General features: G+C 42.9%; 3 protein-coding genes across 18 annotated transcripts in view; all 3 read left to right on the top strand.

Annotated features, from left to right (window-relative positions):
• Positions 1–163: 163 nt before the first annotated feature.
• LOC108624771 (vanin-like protein 1) lies at positions 164–2,850 on the top strand. The gene is made up of 7 exons (XM_018024299.2): positions 164–450; positions 641–784; positions 893–1,042; positions 1,427–1,557; positions 1,619–1,833; positions 1,908–2,012; positions 2,074–2,850. Exons 1-7 carry the CDS (start codon positions 379–381, stop codon positions 2,763–2,765), a joined length of 1,509 nt encoding a protein of 502 aa, XP_017879788.1. The 5' UTR covers positions 164–378; the 3' UTR covers positions 2,766–2,850.
• Positions 2,851–4,425: 1,575 nt separating this feature from the next.
• LOC108624736 (vanin-like protein 1) lies at positions 4,426–7,112 on the top strand. Its single transcript, XM_018024210.2, has 7 exons — positions 4,426–4,712; positions 4,903–5,046; positions 5,155–5,304; positions 5,689–5,819; positions 5,881–6,095; positions 6,170–6,274; positions 6,336–7,112. Exons 1-7 carry the CDS (start codon positions 4,641–4,643, stop codon positions 7,025–7,027), a joined length of 1,509 nt encoding a protein of 502 aa, XP_017879699.1. The 5' UTR covers positions 4,426–4,640; the 3' UTR covers positions 7,028–7,112.
• Positions 7,113–7,383: 271 nt separating this feature from the next.
• Positions 7,384–20,847, top strand: part of Syt7 (Synaptotagmin 7) — a 39,449-nt gene continuing 25,985 nt past the window's right edge. For 3 of the 16 annotated variants that reach the window (XM_026813363.1, XM_018024238.2, XM_018024236.2), the window contains exons 1-2: positions 7,384–8,104; positions 13,229–13,477. In XM_026813363.1, coding sequence (XP_026669164.1) covers positions 13,239–13,477 — 239 coding nt within the window. In that variant the 5' untranslated portion in view covers positions 7,384–8,104; positions 13,229–13,238. Of the gene's footprint in view, positions 8,105–13,228; positions 13,478–16,417; positions 18,468–20,847 lie in introns of those variants that run through there. The other 13 variants (XM_018024248.2, XM_018024247.2, XM_018024239.2 and 10 more) reach the window with 11 other exon arrangements.

Below are 20,847 nucleotides of genomic sequence, written 5' to 3'. Positions count from 1 at the left end.
CGACAGAAACGAGACGATAACGTTTCTCTCGGTAACGCAGAAATTTCCTCTCCTCTTTTGATGTAGAGGGAGGTGTGTATTATTCAATTCACGTTCGCACTTTTCTCCCACTCTGACTGGTCATTGTCAGCGTCAGGGTAAGAGCAGGGAACGTTGATAAATGTCCGTGCACTTGTCGCGACCCGGTATAAATAACAGACGTACGATTCACTGCAGTTGAAATTCTACTCTTATACCATATTGAATTTTAATACTCTGTAGATAAGATACGAGTCAGTAGTTACTTATGTAATCTCTGTTTAACTTTTTTTTTATGCGTACACGGAGTCGCGCGCGTGCTTCTGATTAACGTTCCTAATCGGAGGAGAAAATACCATCATGATGTGTGAAAAGTTGTCCGTGTTGGTGTTTGGATTATTCCTTGTGATTTTTGTAACATTTGCCTATCAGGTAAGATTGAGACTCGAACTCCGAACTTGAGAGTTTTCCAAAAATTAGTAAAACAATTCTGTGTCTAAGAGAGAAAAGAAAAAATGGAAAATCTGAATGAATCGAGAAGGAAATAAATAATTTAACACTCTGATAAGGTGATTGAGAATATCTTAACGATTGTATTCAATTTGCTATTGGTATTGAATAGGTGGAAGATCCAGAAGACTCTTCGAATTATTATACCGCAGCGGTGGTTGAATATACACCTGTTTACAACAGGGGCAATGGTCCATTGACTTTAAAAGAGAACGCAGACGCGTACATCAAATACATAGAAGAAGCGAGCCAACACGTAAGTCTGCAGCCTTCGGACGTTATCGGTTGTTCGATGATATTCATTTATATAATGCGGAGAGATTTCTCGAATTGATAAATGTCTACGGTCGAAAATTCCCTGTAGGGTGCGGATATTATTGTATTCCCGGCAAATGGACTCACGTCAACTTCCCTGCCGGGAAGGAAGCAAATGGATTCATGGACGACGGTGATCCCTCCCGCACAGGATGAATATGTTCCTTGCACAATGAGTGACGTCAAGGGTGTTAGTGAAGTAAGTATATGTATATAGAAATTTCTGGTTTGAAAAGGCCATAAAAGTCAAACACACACATGCAAATGTCCATTAGTAGTAATGGATAAGCAGGAAAATGATTGATTTTCAAAGTATGTTTATATTAATGGCACTCGCTGTATAATAAATGTCCCAATTTTGGTTCACATCATACTTACTGCTAACTGACTTATAATTACAAATGAAAATAAGTCAGTAAGTAGAAATTGTTATGTGAAATTGTGTCATTTACTATATCTCTGTATGTTTCGTGTCTCAAAGGAAAAGCTTGTTTTAATCAACAGCCATCTTGTACCTCGTTGCTCCAAAGAATATTTCAGTTATCCTCAATTCGAAACGATTCACTGCGTTTAACTTTCACAGACACTGACGAGACTCTCGTGCGCAGCTAGAAAAAATCGTATATACGTGGTGGTGAACATCGCCGAAAAGAATGGTATATATTATCACAATACCAACGTTGCGTTTGATCGAACAGGAAAGATAGTCGCTAGGTAATGTTAGTATAACTGTCTATCGATTGCGATTGAAGTATTTTTTCCTTGATACGGACAGGTACCGGAAGGTGAATCTGGACGGAGAACTGTCGTTCGACAAGCCGAAGACACCGGAAGTGGTCACATTCGACACCGACTTTGGTGTAAAATTCGGTACATTCATATGCTTCGATATATTATTCCCTGTACCGGCTCTGAACTTGACGAGAACGCTAGGCGTTTCGAACATCGTATATACAGCCGCCTGGTGGTCGGAGGTGCCTTTCTTAACAGGTAAGCTAAGACAACAAAGTGCATTTAACAGTTGTGATTAGAGCAGCAGATTCTTGAAAATGTTGTCTCCCTAGCTATCCAAACGCAGTCAGGATGGGCCTACTCGCAGAATGTCAATCTACTAGGAGCCGGGTATCATTTACCGGAATTTGGAGGCAGCGGTAGCGGCATCTATTGGGGTAATGCGTTTTAAAATTGTATAAAAATGATCCATTCCTTTCATCGTTATTTCGTATCCAGGTCGTGGTGGATTAAGAAACGCGACGATGACCAGCCATCCTAAGCATCGACTTCTGATCTCTCGAGTCCCAAAGAAACCGCACCCGCAAACGTTGAACGCGGACACCGAAGGAGACTACACGACGACGACTCATAACTACATAGCAGCTTCTCCAGACGCGCAAAAAACAGAGGACTATAATGGGATAAATATGTTGCACGATAACCTCACATCGTTTTCATATGTTCAGTTAAATCACACGCAATTCACCCAGACCATTTGCCAGAACAACCTTTGTTGTGACTTCGATATTAGTGCAAAGGGCATCGATTCCACGCCCGTTAATTACCGCGCTGTAGTTTTTGACGGAATTCGACGCTACGGACATTACATGGACGGCGGCGTTCGTCTATGCGGTCTGATACAATGTGCCAACGACTCGATAACTTCTTGCGGTTCCGCTAAGCAGACGAATATTACTTTTACCCATGTGACTATTCGAGGGACATTCGGTGATGATTATTCAAGTACTGTAACGTTCCCTAGCGTGCTGAATCCTGCGTTATTGCCCTTCGATCACTGGACGTTCACCGAGAAGCAGAATGGCAACGAAACGAACGTAATTTTGTCTCTGACACAGCCTACATCGGATCTCGTGACTTTCGGTATGTACAATAGAGTCTTCAGCAGAGACAAATGGTATCGCATTTGATCCTGAGCTCACGTGCCTTCCGATTGATACAGCATGTATTATGGTGTATACGAATTATTAAATAAAGCTTGAAGATAGCAACAGATTTCGTTAGTCATTTTACCGATCCTCTTTTTCCCTCGACGATGCGATCTCCACTTATGAAAACGACCATCAGTCTTGTGACGCATTATTTAAAACATTATCACGCACACAGCGAGCATCTGCACGCATCTCAGATGCTCCAATTTGCTTTTTGAAAGGGGTAGGTAGGGCCTATTGCTGGCAACTATACTCAGACTATCTTGGCCACTCTCTACTCAGAAATCAGCGCGCCCCTTTGAGGCGCCCATTTTTACATGCTTTTCCGACTACGGCACTGGTTTTCACGTGCTGACCACTTGTCTATCACCTGTTAATATCATAAGTCCTGATACTCATTTATAGAAGCGCAGATTAATCAATCGATCAATCAGACGATTAGTTACAACATTTCGGTTTCTTAAATACAAATACTTTCTTAAACTTCTTTCTTAAATCCACCTATTCGTGAACTTGGTACACATCTTGATCGATCACATCGGTTCCTTTATGCAGACGAATACTACTTTTACCCATGTGACTATTCGAGCGACATTCGATGAAGATTATTCAAGTACTGTAACGTTCCCTAGCGTGCTAAATCCTGCGTTATTGCCCTTCGATCACTTTACGTTCACCGAGAAGGAGGATGGTAACCAAACGAACGTAACTATGACTCTGACGGAGCCTACATCAGATCTCGTGACTTTCAGTATGTACAATAGAGTCTTCAGCAGAGACAAATGGAACCTCCCTTGACCCTGGGCTCACATGTCTTTCGACTGATACAGCATGTATCGAAGTGGTAAATAAACTTTGAAAATAACAACTGATTGCGTTGTTCATTTTACTGGTCCTCTTTTCCCCTCGACAATGCGATCTCTGCGTATGAAAACGATCGTCTGATGTAACCACAATAGTGAAACCGTTTGAGAAAAACATCGTCACGCACACAGCGAGCATCAGCACGCATCTCAGTTGCATCAATTTGCTTTTTGGAAGAGGTAGTTTGGGCCTATTGCTCGCAACTATACTCAGACCTGTACTATTGGTCACTCGCTCCGCAGAAATCAGCAGATCCCTTAGGAGCATCCAGCTTTTACATGCTTTTCCCTACATCTTACACTTTCGACTGCAGAACTCCTTCAAATACTGCCCGCTTGTTCCCTGCGACTGTCCCTTGCAAGTATTCCTTTAAAGTGGTCCTTCAGCTTCCTCGTAGGTCTGGATAACAATGGCGACTTCTCGGATCCGCGAACTTCGTTCTAATTTGAGTACACTATTCTACAAACGTTCAACTAACATTTTATGTAAGAACAAAATGAGTCTTTTAAAAGTTGTCAGACTCAGAGGAATCACCGAGGACATACGAACATTTGCCGGAGGAGGGGGAGCACGTTCTTTGTCACGTTTGACTCTACGAACAGTAATTGAATACGACAGAAACGAGACGATAACGTTTCTCTCGGTAACGCAGAAATTTCCTCTCCTCCTTTGATGTAGAGGGAGTTGTGTATTATTCAATTCACGTTCGCACTTTTCTCCCACTCTGACTGGTCATTGTCAGCGTCAGGGTAAGAGCAGGGAACGTTGATAAATGTCCGTGCACTTGTCGCGACCCGGTATAAATAACAGACGTACGATTCACTGCAGTTGAAATTCTACTCTTATACCATATTGAATTTTAATACTCTGTAGATAAGATACGAGTCAGTAGTTACTTATGTAATCTCTGTTTAACTTTTTTTTTATGCGTACACGGAGTCGCGCGCGTGCTTCTGATTAACGTTCCTAATCGGAGGAGAAAATACCATCATGATGTGTGAAAAGTTGTCCGTGTTGGTGTTTGGATTATTCCTTGTGATTTTTGTAACATTTGCCTATCAGGTAAGATTGAGACTCGAACTCCGAACTTGAGAGTTTTCCAAAAATTAGTAAAACAATTCTGTGTCTAAGAGAGAAAAGAAAAAATGGAAAATCTGAATGAATCGAGAAGGAAATAAATAATTTAACACTCTGATAAGGTGATTGAGAATATTTTAACGATTGTATTCAATTTGCTATTGGTATTGAATAGGTGGAAGATCCAGAAGACTCTTCGAATTATTATACCGCAGCGGTGGTTGAATATACACCTGTTTACAACAGGGGCAATGGTCCATTGACTTTAAAAGAGAACGCAGACGCGTACATCAAATACATAGAAGAAGCGAGCCAACACGTAAGTCTGCAGCCTTCGGACGTTATCGGTTGTTCGATGATATTCATTTATATAATGCGGAGAGATTTCTCGAATTGATAAATGTCTACGGTCGAAAATTCCCTGTAGGGTGCGGATATTATTGTATTCCCGGCAAATGGACTCACGTCAACTTCCCTGCCGGGAAGGAAGCAAATGGATTCATGGACGACGGTGATCCCTCCCGCACAGGATGAATATGTTCCTTGCACAATGAGTGACGTCAAGGGTGTTAGTGAAGTAAGTATATGTATATAGAAATTTCTGGTTTGAAAAGGCCATAAAAGTCAAACACACACATGCAAATGTCCATTAGTAGTAATGGATAAGCAGGAAAATGATTGATTTTCAAAGTATGTTTATATTAATGGCACTCGCTGTATAATAAATGTCCCAATTTTGGTTCACATCATACTTACTGCTAACTGACTTATAATTACAAATGAAAATAAGTCAGTAAGTAGAAATTGTTATGTGAAATTGTGTCATTTACTATATCTCTGTATGTTTCGTGTCTCAAAGGAAAAGCTTGTTTTAATCAACAGCCATCTTGTACCTCGTTGCTCCAAAGAATATTTCAGTTATCCTCAATTCGAAACGATTCACTGCGTTTAACTTTCACAGACACTGACGAGACTCTCGTGCGCAGCTAGAAAAAATCGTATATACGTGGTGGTGAACATCGCCGAAAAGAATGGTATATATTATCACAATACCAACGTTGCGTTTGATCGAACAGGAAAGATAGTCGCTAGGTAATGTTAGTATAACTGTCTATCGATTGCGATTGAAGTATTTTTTCCTTGATACGGACAGGTACCGGAAGGTGAATCTGGACGGAGAACTGTCGTTCGACAAGCCGAAGACACCGGAAGTGGTCACATTCGACACCGACTTTGGTGTAAAATTCGGTACATTCATATGCTTCGATATATTATTCCCTGTACCGGCTCTGAACTTGACGAGAACGCTAGGCGTTTCGAACATCGTATATACAGCCGCCTGGTGGTCGGAGGTGCCTTTCTTAACAGGTAAGCTAAGACAACAAAGTGCATTTAACAGTTGTGATTAGAGCAGCAGATTCTTGAAAATGTTGTCTCCCTAGCTATCCAAACGCAGTCAGGATGGGCCTACTCGCAGAATGTCAATCTACTAGGAGCCGGGTATCATTTACCGGAATTTGGAGGCAGCGGTAGCGGCATCTATTGGGGTAATGCGTTTTAAAATTGTATAAAAATGATCCATTCCTTTCATCGTTATTTCGTATCCAGGTCGTGGTGGATTAAGAAACGCGACGATGACCAGCCATCCTAAGCATCGACTTCTGATCTCTCGAGTCCCAAAGAAACCGCACCCGCAAACGTTGAACGCGGACACCGAAGGAGACTACACGACGACGACTCATAACTACATAGCAGCTTCTCCAGACGCGCAAAAAACAGAGGACTATAATGGGATAAATATGTTGCACGATAACCTCACATCGTTTTCATATGTTCAGTTAAATCACACGCAATTCACCCAGACCATTTGCCAGAACAACCTTTGTTGTGACTTCGATATTAGTGCAAAGGGCATCGATTCCACGCCCGTTAATTACCGCGCTGTAGTTTTTGACGGAATTCGACGCTACGGACATTACATGGACGGCGGCGTTCGTCTATGCGGTCTGATACAATGTGCCAACGACTCGATAACTTCTTGCGGTTCCGCTAAGCAGACGAATATTACTTTTACCCATGTGACTATTCGAGGGACATTCGGTGATGATTATTCAAGTACTGTAACGTTCCCTAGCGTGCTGAATCCTGCGTTATTGCCCTTCGATCACTGGACGTTCACCGAGAAGCAGAATGGCAACGAAACGAACGTAATTTTGTCTCTGACACAGCCTACATCGGATCTCGTGACTTTCGGTATGTACAATAGAGTCTTCAGCAGAGACAAATGGTATCGCATTTGATCCTGAGCTCACGTGCCTTCCGATTGATACAGCATGTATTATGGTGTATACGAATTATTAAATAAAGCTTGAAGATAGCAACAGATTTCGTAATATATATATACATATATATCGAACTTCGTTTATAAAAATGATCGCATTCACCACTCCATGTACATAACACGTCATTTATGGTAGACGTGCTGGAAAAAAATCGCAAGTCGCGTGATACGCGAGCGGCGCGAGGGTGTGCCATAGCCATAGCGTAGGGCACAGGAGTTCGCAAGGTGTGCCGTAGTCGAAAAGGTGGGGGTGGCAGGGCTTGAGCTCTAATACGGACGGAGAACTGCGCGGCGGTGAGGGGTTAGCAGTCGCGAAGCAGCAGTGCGTCGCGACGCTGCCTGCCACGCGGTTGTTGCTTCTCTCCTCCTATTTCAACTGTCTTTCTCGCTCCCGAGCCAACTATCTAAGCTCGCCGGCTAGACGACTAGACGCTCGCTGAACTCGCGGCTGTCTTCGATTCTCATCCACCGCTTCGTATCTACGTCCGAAGTTCTTCCACGTATTTTCCTGCATTCACCCCGGTTTTCTTATCCGCAAATTCGGCCTCCCACCCTCGTTCCGCTCTCTGTCCTCGTCTTTCATCTCGCTGGAAGCCTCGTACCGAAAACTCCTGAACGTTACCTCGACCCACGCACCCTCTTTCTATCTTCCTTTCCACACGGATCATTAACCAATGCTCTTCTCTCCGCCACGACTCACCCCGGCACTTGTCCGATCCGTGCCGAGTAAACTTTTTCCAATTCCAAGTCACCCTTTCTCGTTCGTCGCGGTCTCGTGCGCATAAACACACGTGTAAGATACGTAAATACACACACAAACACACACACACACCCACACACGTATGAAACGATTTGGAGGAGCGATCGTTTGACGGCCAAGGGGAAGGACAAAGAAGAAGGAAACGAACACGCGCGCGGTGTCCAGTGGTACGCGGTTCTCTTCCGGTTACCGATGCCGTTCATCGGAAAAACTGTTCCTTAAGTAGCGTGTGTTTAGTAAACGAACGACAGAGGAAGGGTTCCCTCCTCTGTTCTGGTGAGTATCCTGTATCCCCCTCCTCCTACCCTGTTCTTTTCACGATTTCTTCTTCGGTTTTGATGCAACGCACGGTAGATCACTCTACAGTATATCTATACATCGCACGAATCCACTGCATCGTGACAAAAATCCTGTTTCACTAATAGAAATCCTTTTTCTTGGCTGCGAATCGAGCGTTTGTTAGGTATGGCAACTGACCTTTGAACCCACGAATGCGTACTATTTTATCCTTTATGCGAGCAGGTGGATAATCGGATTTTGGGATCAAAACGCCAGGAGAGATCTTTCTAAAGGTCTATCTACACTAACCTAACGTCATCGGCACGTAGGTCGTAGGACGTACGTTCGGCAACGTAATCAGTGCTATAGTCGTTAGGACAGAGTATAGAGAAAAACATGTAAAAGCAGGGAGTTCAGAAGCCCATGTTTGACATCGAATCGACAAAAAAACCATGGCTCACTTTGCATTTTACCAAAGGAAATTGTTATTCAGAAACACTTCTCTTCGGCTCTAACACTTTTTCTGGGACACCCTGTATAATACTAGATAGCGAATACGATTTGACAATGTTTAAGACAGGCAAATGATTTCTAGTTAAATCTAGAACAGTGTACAAATATCCTACGTCCATATCTTCAGTTATACAGATAAAAAGGAAAATGTATAATCTGGTAATATCTAATCATGACACAGATTGCTTTTCGTACAAAAATAACTAAAGGCGACCAAGTTATGCGCTATTTCCTGAGGCGCAAAAAAAAGTGCTTCAACTGCTAACATCGTATAGTTCGCTTGAAATTTTAGTATCATTTGGGTCATTTTTGGGAATTTTTTTTAAAAAAAGTATTCCATGGAACTTTTTTAAACTTTGTAGATGTATTTGCCTATAAACGAACTGTATAAAATAATTTTTTCGTACAAAAATAACTAACGGCGACCAAGTTATGCGCTATTTCCTGAGGCGCAAAAAAAAGTGCCTCAACTGCTGACATCGTATAGTTCACTTGAAATTTTAGTATGACATTTTTAAAGGTATAAAATTTCGAAAAATGGAAAAGAAAGAATTCGATGGTTTTTAAAGTTTCATACTGGTGAGGCCCCTTGACAGAACCTTTTCTATTTTGAATAATCGGTATCCGTGCAGTTAATAATATCCTTCAGTGGGTATAGCGGATATCTAATAATACTGATACTAATGCAAGGGTGCAATAATAGACATAAGTAAATTTAAAAACGCTAGAGATGCACGTAGACATTTTTAAATTCTACGATGGGTCATCGATGTTTTTACCTCTAACCGTCGACCGTCGATGAGGCTAGGGTCGGCGTCAACCGACACGATGTAAATAAACGAAACTGTAGTTACACCGTGACGTGTCGCCGCGACGAGCAGAGAATCCGATAGGAAAAACCTATCGAACGATGTTTGTCTGCCGTCGTTGGAATGTCTTATATCTAGATATGTATAGTGCATCGGTCAAGGTTACTATTTGCTATTGGCGTCGGGGCTGAAACGATCCGGGTCATCTCCATGAATAACGCGGTTCGAACTTTTCTTTTTTTAATACATAACATACACACACGTACATACACGTGACTTCAATCGAACGTTCTTTTAAATGAACCCTTCATCAGAATCGTCCGACGATGGCCAGAGCTGCCCGCAGCAACCACCTAGTTTGTAGGTTACTAACTACGTTAACTAAATGGCGCTCGGTCCGAAAGCACCAGAGGTAATTAAGTAGATTACCGGTACTCCTTTAACTTGTCGATGGTTGATGCAATTTTCAAACTGCCATCCGTTGAAGGTTACATGCAATTTCGATGGGAGGAAAATATTTTTAAACAAACGTTAAACACGTTTAGCAACCCTTTGGGAAACCCTTGCATTTCATGTTTCACATCATTTCCAGTTGGCTCGTTTTCACGTTGCTAACCTGTCTTATGTATGCAAAATGCTGTCAGTTATCATTGCGGAACGTACGGATTTGAATTGTCTGCGAAATTGGATGGCTCACACTCGTAAATATTCCTCGGGTTGGTTTGGAATGCGTTATATATCTGCTCTTTCATGGTACACGCATTTCGAACAAATAGTTTGACGGCACGATGAACGAAGGAATAAACAGGAGAATGGGAACTCGTTTTCAAGACCGTTTAAAGAGAGGAAACTTTGCTCGACCTAATTTCGAAGCTGAGGGGAAATTCGGTAAATGGTCGTTGAATTTTAAAGCCGGCCGAGCGGCCGGCCGGCCTTTCATGCTACTCGAGCCTCGTTTGCGACGCAAGAAATAAACTGGACTCATCCCGGTCTCGAAAGGCAGCGTGCCCTTCAAAATCAGCCCTCGTTAAGGTGAGACGCGATACCCGGGTTGGTTAATGGAAAGAAAAGCTCAGACGCGGTTCACCAACGACAATCGATCGTTCGTCAAATGACCTCCTCCTTTTTTCAATATTTAATTAACGCGACAAATAATAATTCTTCTTCGTCTGGCTTATTAAAAATCCTGAATGAATCATTTATTTCGTAACGGAAACCACAGTGGTTCGAAACTGCCTTTTGGTGGAAAAAATTTTACAAAAGTTGGTATTCTTTAGTTTTTGAGATCGCTAATTTCATATCTGAAGTAAAAATTCAATGATTTGCATTGGAATAACGAGAAATTAAACAATATTTCGTTTGCAATAATACTTTTTTGTGAATAAAATAGTTTGATAGCATAAATGAAGCACACAATTGTCAGTGACTTAGAAAATGCATATTACAAATTTAAATAGGATATAAAAAAGAGAATAATTCCACTTATAATTATATGTATATCCATATTTAATATTGATCTTCAATGAGTAATGATATTACATTCTCATGTAAATCAAAAATCTTTTTCAGCTCTGTCCTTATGACACTTTATAATAAATTTTCAATTATGTATATCGAAAAATTGTTACTCTGAGATATTTGATTTTTAACATTATAATACATTATTGTAATAAAAGACACGACATAGTAATAGTAGTATAATAATAAATCATTTCACCGAAATCAAATAGTGCATTAAAAAATGTATATATCTACATATAAAAAATATTGACCTATAATAGAAGTGAAACATTCGAAGTATCGATGAAAATTAGAAAGGAAATGCTCTCAATGTCAAAACCGCAGGTTTACGCAGCTAAAACCTATTTGGATATAAACTTTAAAGTGTGTTACAATATTTAGAGTAGATTTGACCTTGACGCAAATTGTCGCAAAAAAGTTACGCTTTAATTAAACTTTATTTCAATGACTAAAAGTAACGTTCTTTCAAATTATGTTTCAGGGATATAAATGAAGTTTCCATTAACTATATATATGTTATAAGTCATTCATTAGGAGCATAATAGAATTCCAATATTGCATTTTTATTAAATTTTTCAGATAGTTCTTGTAATCGCTTTTAAGTAAAAATCGTAGGCTTCTTACTTTTTAACTTTCATACCATAACATTTCAACAAATAATCAATATTTATAAAAAAAAATTATACATTTTGCGTCTTCAGATATTCTACTATGAAAGTAAAATAAATAACACTAAAGACTACTCGAAAAAATGATTTTTTTCCACTGGTGAGGTACTAAGCAACGTCCAGTTACTGCCTTGTCGGATTATTATTATAATTAATACAATAATCGATTAGTAATCGGATCAGTGAATTTTGAACGTGCTCGATTAAACGTTGCCGCAGTCACGATCGCAGCGATAAAAAGGTAAAGAACGACGGCGGACCGAGACCCTAAGTATTGGCATTTGGGATCTAGAGAACTAACGTGAATCCCGAATTAAAATGAACGATAGTTCCAGCTACACCGGAATTGCGGCTTGAATATTATTAAAAGCGGACGGTTTATTATGCTCGCGTGTTATGTCGCGAGTCCGGTAGACAGTAGATAGTACAATAAATCATATTTATTTTGTCGTTCTGGAATTCGTTAATCGGGTCAAAGCGAAACTCGATCGTCATCTAAATTAAATAGAAGCTCCGATCGAAAACTCAGCTGTTTCCACGCACACGTTCTGCCTCTAATCATTTTTGTTTTCGATAATTACATAATTAAGCTGAGTTATCCCCTCGTTATCATAAGGAAAACTGGAAACGGCGTTGCGTCAGTTGCGGTGCTCCGGGACTCCTGTATCTGGGTCAGCGCATGGAACACGAGGGTGTACCGCGTGCTGCGTTCACATGACTGATATCCCATGGGGACATAGTTACATGCCTGTTTACTTACCTACGAACGTAAAAAGCAATGTAATCACGTGTTTCGCTCGCGGGTACGGAATTATATTTACGGGTAGTAATAAAAAAAGGGTGGCCGGGCGGTAGGTGGGGGGGTGAACGAGGTAGAGAAGACAGTGGGCGGGCGATGGTAATAAAAATAGAGGAAAGAGAAGACAAGGAGGGCGAGAAGTCTCCACGGTATTGATTAGCCGGAAGGAATATACGTAATATTTTCCCGCGGTGATAATCGTTCGTTTCGTTCCGTCTCGTTTACCGTCCGTACGGCGTAACGATGAGTGACTCCGACCCGTTCCGATCCAATTGGGATGTAAGTTTGGATCGTCTCAGAGGGAGGGATGGCATCATAACAGCTCCGAAGGGCGATCTCTTCTCTCTCTCTCCTGAGATGAACACGATCGCAAAGAAATTGATTGCCGTTGTTGTTTATTTCTAGCTTGTCCTCGACGGGTACCGCTGCCCCATCGCTCGTAGAAAGTCGTGAAACGTGCGAAAACGAGAGGAGCGAAGGGAAGAATTTTTATTTTTAATACCGATTACCATCCTCGCGACGACGACGTCCTGTTCTCCTTTTCCGTTCTAAACAGTTTCGTAGCTGCTGGCAACGTTTCCATGAATACGTGATTAGTAATCGTGGTCGACCGACCATTCGTCAATACTTCCATTCCGTCGCGTAGTTTTCTGCACTGAAAACCACTCGCTGGCAATTAGAGATAGTTCGATAAGTGTTGTTGTTAAGTTACGGTCGCGAGTAAATTGTAGGGACGAACAGTGGCCGTTCGGATAGGAAGTAGTTCGTCCGTACTGTAAACTGCCTAAACAAACGTTGTCTGTTATTAAAGGTGGCTCGGGATGGAGCAGACGTACATAATTTTAACGGCGATCCTTGTGACGATCGCTGGATTCGCTGTATTGGTGATCCTCGGCGTGGCTGCGTGGTTGTATCTACGCGCGAAGAAGTCCAAGCAACGGAACGGGAACCTGACAGAGCAGAATGGCCACGGGGATAATTATGGCGACGACCGGAAGCCGGCGAAGAAAAACGGTCTGTTGAATCTCAGGACTCCGTTGATTAGCACAAAGTCTTTCGGGTAAGCAAACAACTCGACGACTATCCCTAGTTTATCAACCGATGTCGTAAACACCAAGTTTATACTCCATTGAACGGAAGTTCGGTAATCCCGGAAGCCAGCAACAGATTTTTAATGCCAGTACTTAAACGTGGGGGTGGTAATAAAAGAGATTTAGAGGCAGGGAGGGCCAAACGAGAAACCAAGAGGCGAGAATCGATTAAACTGTCGGTACAGTAGATCGTGACTTATCGCCGGTTGTTTATTACCGACCGACGAAATAGTTCTAACCTGGGCGGTTCGCCTACTGCGATTCGTACATGATCCAACGGCAAGCTCGAGCTTACCGACGACGGGGAATCCCGCTCGAATCAACGCGTTCTCCTCGCAATTCGAATTCGAACAATCGATCGACTCCCTTCCATGACATGTATTTCGCAACAACGATCAATAATCCCTTCCATTTGCCTGATTTTCAAACGCAGTTCACCGACGATGCGATTCGGAGACAGGACGGAGTCGATCGTCGCGACGACGACACGGAAATCGATCGATTTCCCGTTTTAGCGCCTTGCCTCCTAACGACGCTCTCTTCTCTTCTTCTCGATTGAAGCTTCGGTTGCGTCTCGTCGATGCTAAGATGTACCTCTTCGATCGGGGAAAATGCTATCCGATCGACACGATGCGAACGTGTTATTGCGCGCGCAATTTTCTCCTACACGCCTCGGAGCACGCGCGCGTTTTATCGAATCGATGTGTTAACGGATCCGTTCAACGATGCAGACACACGTTCTCTTCAGTTGTAGAAATGAACAAGTTTAACGAGGTTTGCTATTACAAAACTCGATTGTTCCCACCAGAGGCCGCGATTTCATTACTTCTCACATGTCGTGGGACCCAGACACGAGTCCTCAGACTCTGCCAAATGGTTTCTTAGGCACCTCCTCAGGGACTAGTTACGATTTTCATACAGCGACTGAGACTGTACACGAAAATCTCGTAGATCGTTTAATTTGCGGTAAGAAACCGTTGATATCGATCGGGTGATCGTTATCAGAGACAACGAGTGGCGGAATAAGTGGCCAGAAGTCTCGTGAACTCGATCGAGCGACAAACTCAGTAAAAAATCGCAAACGACGAGGAACTGAAGAGGTGACGCGTTATAAATCGTGTAATATCCGATGAGGTGCCAATTGGAACGTTGCCAAGTGGCTCTGCTGTTTCGTAGCACTTAAATCGACGAAACGCAACAGATATGCCACTTGTTACGTTGCATGCATACGTAACCCAACTTTCTTCTGTATCACCGCTATACGTATATACCAAATAGCTTATGTTACTTATCCTTGTTTCGCGTTGTACGAACGGGAAACCGAGAAGATTCGGATCTTTGCTTCGACTAGATAAACGATGGCGCTATATCATGCAATGCGCCTGACAGATACATTAAGGCGACGTTGTACTAAACTAATTTATATCATCACGTTACCAGGCAACAACCGAAACAATCCATCTACTGCCTCTACTGTCTCCCATATTTTTATTAACACTAGAAAGACTGAAACTTATTGCCTAAAACCCATATTGCCCAAAACCAGTAAAAATGACTGCATTGTGAAAGAATAATGTGTAAAGAAATTTGTCTAAAATTAATTATTATTATTATTATTATTATTATTATTATTATTATTATTACTATTGTTATTATTATAATATGTCTGATAGTAACGCGTACTATGCGGGCTGTTATCTTCGGATGAAATAGCTATGATTAGAATTCGTTTGACCGGACGGTGGAACGTATAATGTACAATAACGTGTGCCGACGTATTGTATGACTAGGTCGCTACGAAACGAGGAATTGGAACGTCGAAATATTCTAATATTCGACTGAGGGAAAGCGGAGATATAATAAATGGAGATTTGAATACGGCCCGGTCTATTGTAGGCGATCTTTTTATACCGTGACGGATAACTTTTAATTGAAACGTCAGGTTGGTAATAATGATACATCGAATTGCAACGGAACCGTTAGATTACAATTGTAACGGTGATATGGAAAAAATGGCGGACCTTGAAAAGGTACGAGTAAATGATAGCGTTATCTAATCTTAATTGCGGCGATTAAGGATGCATTTATGTGGGAACGGGCTTAAATGAAACAGTATATTTTGAGATCGTCGTAAACGAGTGTTGAACTTATGTGGGTCAGTCAGTAATCACCGACGGTAGCGAAAACTAATAAACAGATAATCGTGCGAGATAAGCGACGTGGGGAGACGAAAGGACATCGAGACTGCTTCTGAAGCTGTCAGGACTGATCGTAATGTTAATGAGCGAGAATTCTTTTCTTATTTTTTGTTATCCGCCGGAATCGACGTGTAACGTGACGCGACGTTGATTTCTAATCTATAGCTGGCCCGAAGCGAGAGGCCGTTTCGGTACCGCGGGAAGAAAGAGGAAGGAGGAGGAGGAGACAGATGGATGAAACGGATCGAAAAGCGGCGGCGTGACGCGATCGCGAGGCGAAGCGGCGGACGTCCTCTCAGAGAAATATGAAACGGAAGTGAAAAGGAGATGGGAGAGACGACGGGCATCGGAGCAGGGAAGGTAGCGTGGGGTTGAAAAGCGAGACGCGAAGCAAGGGCATACACGTCGACGATGTAGGATCGGTCGGTAAAGGGTGGTCGAAACGGCTGGGCAGCAGGACGGAGGTATATAACTGGTCCTGGCGGGTTAGGGGTGGCAAAAGCCACACGAGAGGGTGGACGAGGGAGGTTAGGGGGGGGCGAACGGTTGGCGAGGGGCGGGAGACCGATGGTGGTGGAAGAACGAGCGAAACGGGGGTAGCTACGGGAGTACGGGGCGAGGAGAGGGGGCAAACAGCGGAGGGCGACAGGAGCAGGTGGGGGTTTGGTCATAGGGGTAGCGGTAGGATTCCGGGGGTTGAAAGCAGCTGAGAGCAGTGTACCGAGTAGGTCATACCACAGAGGAGAGAGGTAGTTCGCGTTTAGCAAACGGCTCGTCCGTTCGGTTAGACGAAACGTATAATATACCACGTTTGATCGATTCGTTCTACGCTTATTCCATTCGCATATTCTCTCGAGCAAAAACACCTTGCCTCCGACTGTCCGTCACTGTTCTCTGTCGATCCTGTTGTGTAAACCCGTGGTAGCCGTCGTCGATCGTCGTCGTCGTCGTCGTCGTCCACGGCGTCCTCGGCGTCCTCGGCGTCCCCGTCGTCCTTGTCCTTGTTCCCCGGAGCGACGTGATCGTGGATCGGGACAAGTGGATCGAGAACGTTGAAGAGCGATGGCTGTACATCTTCGCCGTGTCTACGAGGAATCAGTCGTTGATTAAGACCGATCGTTCACCGGTTTCCAACGAACCCAAGTTCTCGGCACGCTCACGGTCGATTTCGCGTTCGGATAGATATGCTGTGTCCTCGAGATAAGTAGCCGCGCGGTATCCGTCGAGTCCTCGTCTTTGCTAAGACATTTCCTGTTTCCTGTCTCTCTCTCTCTCTTTTTCTCTACCTCTCAGCCCCGTTCCCCGCTTTTTTCACCCGGTTGCCGGATTCGTCGAAACGAACGGAAAAAGAAAGATTAAAGTGCACTTACTTACTACGCAACCTCGCATTCGATCAGCCGATCTGACGACGGATCAGACGTCCCTTTGACCGAACCCCGAAGAAACCAAGGTAACCGAGTGAGCACGAGCTTATGGGGAAAGTTTGAGGAAACGATCGACGTTATGAATTTATTAAAAGACGACAACGGCCGTTAAGGAAACGGCGAGAAGTGAGAGAGGATCGAACTTATAGAGTGGAAAAAGTAAGAGGGAGAAATCGAGTGGAGTCGAGCAATTCCAATTATGGTTAATTAAAAACGTTATCGAACTCGATTGAAATTATTGCTCGATAATTGTACTTGTTTTAGCTCGACGATTTCACGTTTAATCGTTTTTAACTCGATCACCAAATGGTCGTTTATTCCATCGATCATTACTGATATTTGAATTTACACAGAATCGATCAGAGTCATTTTTATATCGGTTTATCGATCGATCCTTTTTCGTAATTAGGCTTCTTTTTTTTTTTTTCGATCGACGTCCCGTAGGACACGTTGCTCGATCCCATCTCCCAGTGAATCGTGAAATCGATTGTACGTTCTCCCACTTTCTTTTTCTCACAATAAGAGGAGTACTCAAATTAAGAAGAACAGTACTCGAAATTAAGGAACGGTGGAGGACATCTAACAACGAACACCGGCCTGGTAGCTTAATAAACGAAGAACGAGGCTTCAGCAAAGGCACGACGGCGCCGCGTAGACGGATATCAGGTAATAGAGAAATGTAAGAAGAAAATAGAAGAGAAGAAGAAAATTGATTCGACTGGATCGCGATACAGATTAACCCTTCGTAAGCGAGGGAACTCGGGAGATAAAAAAAAAGGGATCGCGATCTACGCGACGGGCGAACGCGAGGTCGATAGACAGGAGGAGATCGTCGCCGAGGAACCGAGGCACGATCGAATCATGCGATACGACTCGATGAGAGACGCGTTCGAGGCTCGCCGAATCGAAGCAGGAAAGGGGGGAAGAGCGCATAATTGTACGATCATCCGAGAGGACTTGTAACGATCTTTCATCTAGCTCTCTTTTGAAGAACCAAAGAACGAGCGGCGGCGGCGGCGGCGGCGGCTGCAGCAGCAAGCAACAACCTACGGAAGCGTCGCCGATCGATCGGACCTATCGAGCGTGTCCGATTTGATTCACGGCGATCGACGCAAGTCTCACGGGCGCCTCGATAATACCCAACCGTGAGAGGATAAAGAAAGAGAGCGCGCATCAACGGATAACTTCTAATTCCATTCTCGGTTTTCTGGTTCGCGTTAACACAGGGGAAAGTACACACGATCGAATATGGAAATCTCAGCCTCTGCAATGTTGGATGGCCTGAAAAATAATCGAATCAGCAAGTTGGCACTGTCGCGGTTCTTGTCGCAGAGTCTGTGAGTAAATTAACTCGGCCGTTCGTCGAGCACGTATAAATCGATTCGACATGGTACAAGTAACCAGGATGCTAGAAAGCATCGGCACGTAGCGCCGCGCACTAATTGATTGCTTGGCTTCTTTATGCTTCTGTCGCGATTACATTCATCGGCATATTTAGGCAATTAGTTTCACACGCGCCATGTTTATATTCGTTTATTTATACCCCCTTTTTTAATTTTTCGTTTTACTTCCAGCTCGAACACCTTGCCACCCCTTATCGGCTCGGCCATTTTAAATCGTTTTAATATCGCGCGCGATCTTTCAGCTCGCGGTGTCTAATCATCGCCCCGTCCCCACCAGACGCACGTATCCAATTGCTTCCGCAGACGCGCGAACCATCGTTCTCCACGTTCGTCTCAAATACAATCGCCTAATCGCTCCCAGTTGCATTTTCAATCATCTCGTCATTCAACGTACCTTTGAAAACCCGCGCACCCAACCGTTCCAATTCAAACTTTTGCCATTGGCGGAACAACGCTCCAACTTCTATTCTTCGTTCTATACACAGACACACACATATATAGTATATATATATTATATACTGTGTATATACTATATATAATACATACTATATATATATATATATTACAAATACGACGCGTCTATTTTCAGTTGTGCTCCCGATCAGTTTTCTATTAAAATTTCATTTTCAATGAGACGCATGTTAATAACGCGTGCGCACAAAACACACTTATGTACCTCGTCTAGGTTTAAAAAAAAAAAAAAAAAGAACGATTCCAATTTGTTGTCGACGCGACCAACGATTCACATACGAAGCATTCCCCATTTTACTCGAGTAGTCGTATATCTAGTTGTACAGTTGAAACTTGATTATCCGATGATTATCTCCAGTTTTGTATGAAACTGTATCATCGTAGAGTGTTGCTTATAGCATTCACGGGACGTAGTTTGTGCGTATCACGTAGTAGTGTAAAAAGTTGTTTTAGAGAAAAGTTGTTTGAGGCGCACGGTTTGTAAAATGTTAACGATAGGAGGAGGAGGAGGAGGAGGAATAGTTGACGACGATGTGAAATTATAGTGACGATGTACGAGGAAAGAGAAGAACAGAGTGAGAGGGAAAGAGAGGAAGAGAGACAGGGTGAAGGGAACTGAGGAGGGGGGGGGGATATTAATTTGCAAATTGCACGGATGTTTACAGAGTAGAATTAGTCGATGAAAATGGTTCGTTGTTGATTGTATCGCGAATTTTACTCGGAGCAACAGCCAATCCTGGCGACACGTGCGATTTCTTATTTCGCGGATCCACTTTCGTGGGGGAAAGTTTTCTTCTTCGACGAGATTACGCGCGGTACTTTACTACCGGATCTACCCCCACCACGGACCAACCACGGCGTTTGACATCGGGCAAAATTCATTTTTAACGCGACACATCGACGCGGCCGAAAGTCGTACGTGACAAAACGGTAGATACAAACCCGACGCGATGTGCAATATGTAACGAACATTTTCCCGTAGCGAATCGCCGGATTATTATTAGATTTGGCCATCGCGATACGTGTATCCGACTCGTTGAAAGATTTATACTGTGATCCGGAATTGGAACCGGGAGGCATGGCGTCTAAGGCGAGAGAAATTACAAAGCGAGGAATCCGCGAAAAGGTTGTGACACGACTTTAAAAACTTGATGAACCGCGTCGACGGGGAGTAATCGAGACAATCTAAGTCCTCCGCGTTTCTGTCCCTTCGTTCAATTTCGATCCATTCTCAAATCCAGGCTAGTTTTACTAACGAAAATCATTTTTTTGTTGCAATTTTGTGAATGTTCGTCTGTTTTCAATAAAAAAATGTAAATTCAAGCATTACTGATTAAGACTTGGGGACGCAATTGCGACCCCTGATTTATTCTTGACTCCCACCGATTATCATTTACCATATTGTGTGGCAAAGGACAAATCGAATTGGTAGAACGTGCAGTGGGCGAATGCTGATAAGTGGATGAGCTGAGAATCATAATGACGGAAGCCAGTACGTGTATGATGCTAGTGAATCATGATTTCGAGTCGAGGCACGGTCCCAATTTTCGGGATTATTTCAACACTCTTCCCCTCTTCGTGTTAAAACATCAAACGTGAACATTACATATACAGGAAGAGTCACCTAAATTCAAATATCTTTGTTGTTTTTAAAGATTCGTCAAATGTTTTAAGAATAAAGTTGAATGGTTCAGTGGGATTCGCACGATACCAAAACCATTTTTGTGGTTATGTCGTTTTTTTTTAGATATGGTCACCTTCATTTATTTAAATGGAATTTTTTAAACTCTTTCATTAGGAATTCAGTGATTATAATTAGTCAAGGTCATTCAAGGACAGAGAG

The sequence above is a fragment of the Ceratina calcarata genome, unplaced genomic scaffold (genome assembly GCF_001652005.2).
Source record: "Ceratina calcarata isolate Rehan_Ccalc_2016 unplaced genomic scaffold, ASM165200v1 scaffold328.2, whole genome shotgun sequence".
NCBI lineage: Eukaryota > Metazoa > Arthropoda > Insecta > Hymenoptera > Apidae > Ceratina > Ceratina calcarata.
This window is presented reverse-complemented; position numbering and strand designations above follow the sequence as displayed.